The sequence below is a fragment of the Musca autumnalis genome, unplaced genomic scaffold (genome assembly GCF_047663935.1).
Source record: "Musca autumnalis isolate F117 unplaced genomic scaffold, ASM4766393v1 scaffold_2, whole genome shotgun sequence".
NCBI classification, from domain to species: domain Eukaryota; kingdom Metazoa; phylum Arthropoda; class Insecta; order Diptera; family Muscidae; genus Musca; species Musca autumnalis.
The window spans coordinates 13881352-13891500 of record NW_027411755.1 but is presented as its reverse complement, the minus strand read 5'-3'; the positions used below and the strand labels follow the sequence as shown (position 1 = coordinate 13891500).

At 33.7% G+C, this 10149-nt stretch overlaps 1 protein-coding gene across 1 annotated transcript; it reads right to left on the bottom strand.

Annotated features, from left to right (window-relative positions):
• Positions 1-3764: 3764 nt before the first annotated feature.
• LOC141392072 (3,4-dihydroxyphenylacetaldehyde synthase-like) lies at positions 3765-4232 on the bottom strand. Its single transcript, XM_073965029.1, has 3 exons — positions 4123-4232; positions 3828-4062; positions 3765-3776 (listed from the first exon to the last, which is right to left on the bottom strand). Exons 1-3 carry the CDS (start codon positions 4200-4202, stop codon positions 3765-3767), a joined length of 327 nt encoding a protein of 108 aa, XP_073821130.1. The 5' UTR covers positions 4203-4232.
• Between the last annotated feature and the right edge of the window lie 5917 nt (positions 4233-10149).

Sequence of the window (10149 nt, the reverse complement as noted above, 5' to 3'; positions counted from 1 at the left end):
CTCATGATATGGCCTAGCCAACGCAATCGCTGCATCTCGATACGTTTAACAATATTGATGTCGTTGTACAGCAGATACAGCTTGTGGTTCATGCGACGTCGATATTCACCGTCAACGCAGATGGTCCGTAGACCTTTCGAAAAAATTTTCTCTTAAACACACCAAGCACTGCCATGTCTGCTTGCGCAAGTACCCAGGCTTCGGAGCCATACATCAGCACGGGTAGTATCAGTGTTTTGTAGAGCGTTATTTTTGTTTGACGAGATGTGGCTTTGTTTTTAAACTGCTTACTTAAACCAAAGTAGCATCTGTTGGCCAATACAATTCTTCTTTTTATTTCACAACTGATGTCGTTTGTTGTGTTTTCGGAGGTGCCGAGGTAGACGAAGTAGTAAAAGACCTCAATATTATAGGAACCAACTTCCGCAGTCGGTCCGAGCTCAATGGACGCATTGCGCGTCGACACCATCAACTTGGTCTTCTCACCGTTTACCGCCAGACCCACTTTAGCAGATTTTCCTTCGACCTTCATAAAGGTATCAGTAACTTCTTTTACTGATCGGCCTATGATGTCTATATCATCAGCATAAGCAAGTAACATGTGGCTATTGGTGTAGATTGTGCCACTTCTTTTGACGTTTGCCTCTCGTATAACTTTGTCCAGCAGGATGTTAAAGACATCACACGAAAGGCTGTCTCCTTGTCTTTCCTATTTTAACTGAGGACCTCGTGTCAGTTAAAGTCATTTTGCAAACCGGATGAGCTTTGCGGGGATACCAAATTCAGACATGGCCCTCTGTCCCCTACTGTTCACAATTGTACTGGATGACATAATGAATGATGTCGGCTGTCAGAGAAAAACAAAATATGGAGTCCCTCACGACACGAAAAGATAGATTATGTGGATGATATGTGCCTTCTCTCTCGCAAGATATCCGACGTGCAGACAAAATTAAAATACGTGGAGAGTATGATATTAACATCATGAAAACTAAGGCCATGAGAAATAACACCAGCACAGAAAACATCATGCTACAAGTCCAAGCAATTGAGTACGTCGATAACTTCTGCTATCTAGGAAGCATTGGCAGAAAGGAAAGATGGTGCAGAAACGGAAGTAATCAATAGACTAAAACAAAGCGAGAGCAGCATTCTGACGACTGCAACGTGTATGGAGAAGCTCACATAAAAAAAATCGATAAAGTCGATTCTGCATTGATAAACAAATGCCTCAGAATCCTGATATTCAGGATATTCTGATCCAACACCATAAGTACGAGGATCACTAAAAAACCTTTCAAAAAATGTCAAATGACGCCTGGCGACACTGCCTGTTGCCTAGGCCAGAAGGTTTTTTAGTGACTCTCGTAACATGCAGCTGTGGAACTGAAAGAGGAACCCAAACAAAAGCAGATTAAACATAGGAAATGGAGATGGATGGGCCACACTTACGGATAAATGTTCATAGCATAATCAGAATGGCATTTCAATGAAAACTCCAAGGATCACGAAATTGAGGTCGACCAAGAAACACCTGACGACGAACAATAACCCAAGAACTAAGACAAAACAAACTTACATGGGAAAATGCTGAAACAACAGGAACTAAAGTGGCAGATGACGATACTGTGTGAAAGCCCTATGCTTCCAAGAGGTAACAGAACAAATAATAGGTCTGTTTGATAACTTCGCAAGTAAAAAGTGCTTGTAAGTTATTGCAAGTACTAGAAAGTACTTCTCAGTCATATTATACTGAACATAATAATACATTTTGGACCGAATCGGCAGATCCGTACGAGAGTTATCTTGGGCTGCAACCATTACACACGGTGTCATAGGGGCTTTTTGTAATTTTCAAGCTATTTGCTCAGGAAGTATGGACTTGCCCCTGATGAAACTTGTACCCGCGTATGGGGGGCAGTGAATACAAGTTGTGGCAACAAAAATCAAAGCGAATCGAGAGCAGTTCCTAAACTGAGCTTATCCGAAATTTAGTGTGGGAGGTACCTGAAGGAGTGGAGCGATTGAGTCCATATTGGAACTTCATCTAAGTCTGGTAGAAATTTCACGATGTGCAAAGTATGGACTAAATCGGTTACTCCCTTCAAGAGTAATCGTGCCCACAAATTTTCCGAACATTTCCGAACTTTTGTACACATGGTGTCATAGGGGCTTTTTGTAATTTTCAAGTTATTTTCTCAGGAAGTATGGACTTGCCCCTGATGAAACTTAAACCGTCGTATAGGGGGCAGCAAGTACAAGTTGTTACAACAAAAACCAAAGCGATTCGAGAGCTGCTCCTAAACTGAACTTCTCCGAAATTTTGGAGTGGAGCAATTGAGTCAATATTGGAACTTCATCTGAGTCTGGTAGAAATTTCACGATGTGCAAAGTATGGACCAAATCGGTTACTCCCTTCAAGAGTTATCGTGCGCACAATTGTACCGAACATTTTTGAACTTTTGTGGGGGAGGTACCTGAAGGAGTGGACCGATATGGTCCATCTTCGAACTTAGACAAAGTTTGGACAAAATATTACGAAAGCCAAATTTTGGAACAAATATTCTCATCCGTTCGAGAGTTATCGTGCGCACCATCCAGACAGACAGACGGACGGTCATTGCTAAATCTCGTCCAAACATACTTGGGGTCTAAAACCATTATTTCGATGAGGCACATTTTGGCCGTATGAAAGTTATATCGTTATATGAAGAATTATGTTATTCTTTGCTCAACCGTACCAAACCTATGCAAAACTGATTCATGCAATTCCATAATGTAGGGTACCGACTTAATTCAATCTGATCGGGCCTAAAATGTAAATTAAAAACTTTTCACGATTCCAACAACAGATGTTAGATAATCTACGACAAAGTAATTATTATATCGCTGGCGAATATCTTTGTTGTTCGTACGTCATGTCGTTTATTTTTTATTCATTAGATTAATTTAATATGAAACTAATTGAGATACAGAGTTCTTTTCTAAGCGCCAAGCTGGCTAAGTGGGTGCATAATAAGGGGTTTTTGTTGCGCAAAATTAGTTCGTTCCAAATTATTCAGTTATTCATTGTTACGTTTTATTAGGTGATTTATCTATAGACGCTTTATTTATTTAATATTTAATTTATTTTGTAATAAAATTATTATCAATATTTCATTACGAACACGTTTCCTTAAAACTCTACGAAACCAAATTCCTTCAGATTACTACTAAAACGGAAGCTTTTAATATTAAATTAAACAGAAAATTTCACAATGACAGAAGTTTAGTAGTAATTCAAAGGAATCTGGTTTCGAATAGTCGAAGAATATTAGAAGAGGGGGCTTAAATATTAACCAGAATTGCGTACTATGTAAACTTCTCTCAACAAGTGTATATAGAATTACAACAAAGCCAAATAGGCGTTCAGTTAGTAGTTACATAGTTCATTCGTAATTGAACAAAAAATGAACTTCTCTTTACAGTGAACTACATACCTCAATACGCAATTCAACCTTAGTCTCAATTGAAAGTTAATAATAAAGTAAATTGGTGCAACAAGTATGCCCAAAAATGTCCACCAAATCTAAAGAAATGTCTCTTGGGTTAGAAATGATATTAACAAACATTGAATTGTTTTCCCAATTAATATTTACAATACAAAATTGATAGCTTCTAATGAGCAAATGCTAAGTAATTGACTACAGACATATAAACAATAATTGGTTATTATTGACAAAAAACCTGCGCTGAAGATCACCATATGCTTGCTCATTGTTTATTTACTTTTCTGTCTAAAATATTTGCCAACAAACAAAGAAAGAAAGACATTTCATTTTACTTACCCAACTAAATCCCAGCACACCAATTCCAGCGATAAGTAACTCACCAATTATGGAACCGTATGACGAAGAAGATGGATAGTAGGCATGGAAATGTGGTGACTGCCAGTGGGTGAGAGATGGGAGAATGATTTTTTCTAAATCATCTAAAATACATTGCCAATGTTCCGGTTGCTCGGGAATTTCATTAGGCAAATTTTCGATGAGTTTCTTTGGGGTTGTCGAGGATAAAACATTGCTAAGAACGTAAAGTAATTAAAAAAATAGTTTTGAAATTATTCTCCTGTTCTCAACCTACCGTTCACGTATAGTTTCCAGATATTTTATAATAAACTCTATGGCCGATTGGCCAAAATCACGAAAATCTGAACTATCCATCCGAGAGGCAGAGAGAAATATTAAAACGTCTTATTATCAGAAATGTAAATTTACAACTAATTGACTTTATTTAGTAAATGAGTTTTGACACCGTAAAGAATCGAAATTTAGTGAGGGTCAGCAAAAAATTAACAAGTCTTTCAACTTGCTACGCAATGTCATGGCTTAAAGAAAGCTCAAGTTATGAGAATGCTACGTTACAATCGGAACTTGTGAAATGAGAGGTGAATTAAAGAAATGCATTCTTCTAAAGAATATAAAATTTTTTTTTTCATAAATCGTGGATTTGAAAATTATGTTTTTCCATAAATGGTGGATTTTTTAAAATATTTTTTCGTAAATCGCGTATTTTTAGAAAAATTTAAATCGTGGATTTTTTTTAAATTTTTTTCGTAAATCGTGGATTTTTAGAAAAATATAAATCGTGGATTTTTTTAAAAAAATATTTTTTTCATAAATTTTGGATTTAAAAAAAAAATATTTTTTTATAAATCGTGGATTTTTAAAAAATATTTTTTCATAAATCGTTGATTTAAAAAAATCTTAAATCGTGAATTTTTAAAAAATATTTTTTCATAAATCGTTGATTTAAAAAAATCTTAAATCGTGGATTTTTTAAAAAATATTTTTTCATAAATCGTGGATGTTTAAAAAAAATGTTTTTCATAAATCGTGGATGTTTAAAAAAAAATTTTTTCATAAATCGTGGGTTTTTTAAAAAATGTTTTTTCATAAATCGTGGATTTTTTTAAAAAATATTTTTTCATAAATCGTGGATTTTTTAAAAAAATATTTTTTCATAAATCGTGGATTTTTTAAAAAATATTTTTTCATAAATCGTGGATTTTTTACAAAATATTTTTTCATAAATCGTGGATTTTTTAAAAAATATTTTTTCATAAATCGTGGATTTTTTAAAAAAATATTTTTTCATAAATCGTGGATTTTTTAAAAAATATTTTTTCATAAATCGTGGATTTTTTACAAAATATTTTTTCATAAATCGTGGATTTTTTAAAAAATATTTTTTCATAAATCGTGGAGTTTTTACAAATATTTTTTCATAAATCGTGGATTTTTTAAAAAATATTTTTTCATAAATCGTGGAGTTTTTACAAATATTTTTTCATAAATCGTGGATTTTTTAAAAAATATTTTTTCATAAATCGTGGAATTTTTAAAAAATATTTTTTCATAAATCGTGGCCATTTAAATTTTGACAAAATATTAGGAGAACCAAAGTTTGGACCAAATTGGTTGCCCCATTCAAGTGATATCGTCCTAGCATTTTAGGGAAATTTTTTTAAATATTAGGAAGAAGTAACGGAACTTATAGATCGGTATTGCCCAAAGAACTAAGTTTGAATATAATATAACCAAGACCAAATGTTGGACCAAATCGGTGACATAGGGATTTTTTAAACCTTTCGGTCTAAGAAATATGGACTTGCCTCTGAAAAAACTTTTACCGTGGTAATGGAAGTAGCGAATTCAAATCGTTTCAACAAAAATCAAAGTGATTCGAGAGCAGGTCTTAAAGTGAAATTTTGTGTGGGATGTACCAGAAGGAGTAGACAGATATAGTCCATATCCGAACCTGATCTATATCTGGTAGATATATTAGGATGTGCAAAGTATGGATTACATCGGTCACTCCCTTCAAGAGTTATCGTGCACACAATTTTTCCGAACATTTTAGAACTTTTGTGAGGTAGGTACCTGAGGGAGTGGACCGATATGGCTTATCTTCAAACGTAAACTATATTTAGACAAAATATTACTAAGGCCAAATATTGGACCGAATCGGCAGATCCGTTCTAGAGTTATCTTGCGCTCCAACCACCTCAGACGGTGTTATAGGGGTTGTTTGCAACTTTCAGGCTATTTTGTCAGGAAGTATAGACTTGCTTCTAATGAAACTTGTACCTTCGTATAGGGGGCGGTGAATACAAGTTGTTACAACAAAAAACAAAGCGATTCGAGAGCAGGTCCTAAACTGAACATTTCCGAAATTTTGTGTGGGAGGTACCCGAAAGGGGTGAACCGATTGAGTCCATAGTGGAAACTCATCTAAGTCTGGTAGACATTTCACGATTTGCAAAGTATGGATCAAATGGGTTGCTCCCTTCAAGAGTTATCGTTAGTACAAATTTTCTGAACATTTTCGAACTTTTGTGGGGGAGGTACCGGAAGGAGTGGAGCAATATAACCCATCTTCGAACTTAAACTAAGTTTGGGCAATATATTACGAAAGCCAAAATTTGAACCAAATCGGTTCATCCGTTCGAGTGTTATCGTGCGCTCCAGCCAGACAGACAGACGGACATTGCTGAATCGACTCCAAATGATCTGAAACACATTTCGTCCAAACATACTTGGGGTCTAAAACCATTATTTCGATGAGGCACATTTTGCCCGTATGAAAGTGTATATGAGGAAAAGTCAAAATTTTTTAGTTTCCATGAAGCCAAGGTTTGCACTATTATAATACGGAACTATTGTAGTTTACCAGTAACTATGACTATTGCTGGATTATTTTAGATGTTTTTGTACAAAGCTCAAAAATTTAGCAAAAAAATTTAATTTACGTGGTAGTTACGACCGCGTAAAGGAAAAAACATAGGTAAAAACACGTTGAAGCTAAACAGGTTTTTTACATTGCTATTCGATTTCTGATTAAACCATTCAAATGACGGACATCTGTCCAAAGTAAAAGTAGGAGAATACAAAATGAAGATTACACTTCTAATGTATCACTTTCCAAAATTTCCACTGCATCCACCTTTTATGGATGCTGACATTTTGAAGCCGGATTTCAGGTGTTTTTTGTATTTTTTATGTAACTGGGACGCGCATTCGGATATTTCGAAAAACCAATTATAGGATTAAAGAACTCGCGATTTCGCATAATCTGATATGTATATTGAGTATGTAGCCCACACAGCAGCAGAGTAATCTACTGCCAAAGGCCAAAATTTAGTGTGATATTTTTTCTAAAAAACCTATTTTTTGGGTACAGTATTTACAATATCGTTTTGAGTGTGCTGGTACCCCGCGATATTTTAGTTTTTCGACGATCCGGATCATATGAATCACAGATCATAAAAATCCATCTACTAGAACGGCGGAAATGGCTACTGCAAAAATTGAAAAATTTGCGAAAAATGTTTTCAAAATATCGCTGACTAATTCGCGTTTTATGTGGATCGTTTCCATTTCAATGAAGAAAGTGAATCATCACTCGCGTTTGTGCGAAAGCAGCGGTTTGAAAAATTTAGTGGCGTGGGAGCTGTATCCGATTTATCCAAAAAATACTGTGTGATGCTACATCCACGGTTCTTGATGGATTTTATTGAAATATGTTTAGATCGATGTATTTTTTCACGGTTGATAGTAAAATCGGATGCGCATAAAAAGTGTATGCACTTTGTGCAAAATATAAGCGTTATACAGTTTGTTGCACACTAAAATGCAGACGATGCTACATCTTAGCGGCCAAAGTAAATCCTGGCAAATGTGTACAAATTAAAAGAGAAGAATTCGCTGTATTGGTAAACCGCATGCGCATCAAGTGATTTTGAGTATTTCGCGATTTACACGCATTTCAAAATGAACATTACCCGATACAATTTTATTTCAAGATTATACCCCATTTAAAGGAACCCAACATTTATTTAAAAGATATTCATATCTTCTGCTAGATGTTAGCGTGTTTTCGAGAAGTGATTAGAATAAAAAATGTGATTTATTGCGTGAAATTTAACTAAAATAGAAGAAAAACTCCGACGTATTTTTCTTACATTTTGTTCAACTAACTCACAAAATAAATTTTAATAAATATTTTCTCTTACAAAAATTTTATAAATTTCCTCAATATATTTTTTTGTTTTCGCTATAATATGAAAACCACTAAACGGATTTGTATAGTTTTGGTTTCATTTGAATCTTCGCGATGTATAGATTACGTACATATTTTTTATATATTTTTCAGAGGCATAAGCAGGTTGAATTTTATTAAAACAATTTGCAAACTACCAATTGTTTGGAATTCTTTCCTAATTTCCGCGAAAATGCACAACTTTTTCACTAAAGTTATGGGACCTCAGTAAACATATAGTATGTAGGGAGCCCCTAATTAAGAGAGTTTCTCAATATAATGATTAGAGTCTTTTAAAGATTTTTTTCTTTTTATCAGAATTGAAACCGCCATAACTTTTGCGCGCAACAACCAAAATTAGTATCACGATCAGATTTAAGAATGGCATTTTTTAATTTTTTTAATTTTTAATTTTTTTTTTATGGAAAACTAAAAAATTTTGTCTTTTCCTCATATACCCTCGTTAGCATAAATGCGGAGGGTATAAAAAGTGAAAATATTTTTGTAAAAAATCGAGAGATTTTTTTTTAAAATATTTTCGTTTTCGGCGCTTTTCGTTTTTCAGAAAGTATGTATTTGCAACTTAAAAAAAAACTTTTTATTTTCAATCGCGTAATTTTTTTAAAAAACAAAAAAAACGACTGCGGCACAAAATTAAATTAACCCCCTGTTTTTGTAAAAAAATTTATTCTTCTCACACGAATTGTCAAATTTTGTAGATTTACTCGCCTTAGGGCAATTGTAGTTCGCCGATTTTTAAATGAGGAATTCTTAACTGTATATAGAACTCATCTACGAAAATTTAAGTCTGCATGTCATCTGAGAGCTGAGCTATGGACGTCTAAATTATTACGAATATAGACGAACGAATAAAAATAAGTTACAAAAACTGGGGGTAAATACAAATTTTACATATTTTTAAATAACTTTACATTTTCCTAAAATGAGCAGCTATTTTTATAAAAATCGTACGATTTTCTTTCTACTATTTTCTTCGGCGCTTTTCCACTTCCGACACATCACCAATTAGATTCATAGGCCTCATTTCCATTCATCTTAATGGCTACTAAAAAATATATACACATCCGGCTGGCAAAGTTTTGTTGAAATGTTGATTTGTATTGGCTACTACTTAATTTTCTTAAAAATGTTGAATCAATTATAAATTGTTTTACGAAATTAAATTTATTTTTTTTTATTTGTACTTTTCGAAGATTGAAAAGAGACCCGACAACTACATTACAAAATAAAAATAACAAATTGGTCGATAAGTTATATAATTTAAATATTATCCCTTTCCGACCTATAGCCTATCCTAGTGACCAATTTATCTGATTTTTTGAATTTTGTTGTTTCTGTATACACAAAACATTTTAAATTAATAAGTTCCATCACTAAGACCCTTTATCCTTATTTTTCAGGATACGCACAATTGTTGCAGTCCGGTTTAATTTTAAAAGAAAAAATTTATTTCTTTGAAACAATATTATTTATTTGTATTTTTCATTGTAATACTTAAAGAAACAGATTTGTTTTTTACTTAAACATAAATATAATTTACTATATGAATAATATGTTCACGTTCTTGATTTCCACCCTACACGTCGGCAGCATCTTGCTGACGGAAAATCATGTTCAAGGGGTCAGAGTTTAACGTGGCTGTTCGGATGAACGATAGTTTGGGCAACATTCTTCTTCATCCTCACCCTCAGGTTTATACTCAATATTTCTTATTTGTCTATAGGTGTTAGTTGTTTTGGTAACGCCAATCTAAAACTTAGTAATGTCATGGGTATCTTTCTAAAGTTGGGAGTTCATTTTGCAACTATCACGATATTGCATCATGCACTGTAGCAAGCAAGGACAATGAAATTGATGAATACTTTTAAAGTAAATTTTTGGGTTTTAAAAGCTGACCTGTTTGATTCCATTAATTGATAGCAAATATCAATGTCAACCATACACTTATTGTATTCCTCGTCGATTCTGTGACGTAGAACTTCAGCATACATTTTCTCTTTTTTTTTCCACGGTCCTATGCTGAATATGCAAGAACTACGGACTTGAAAC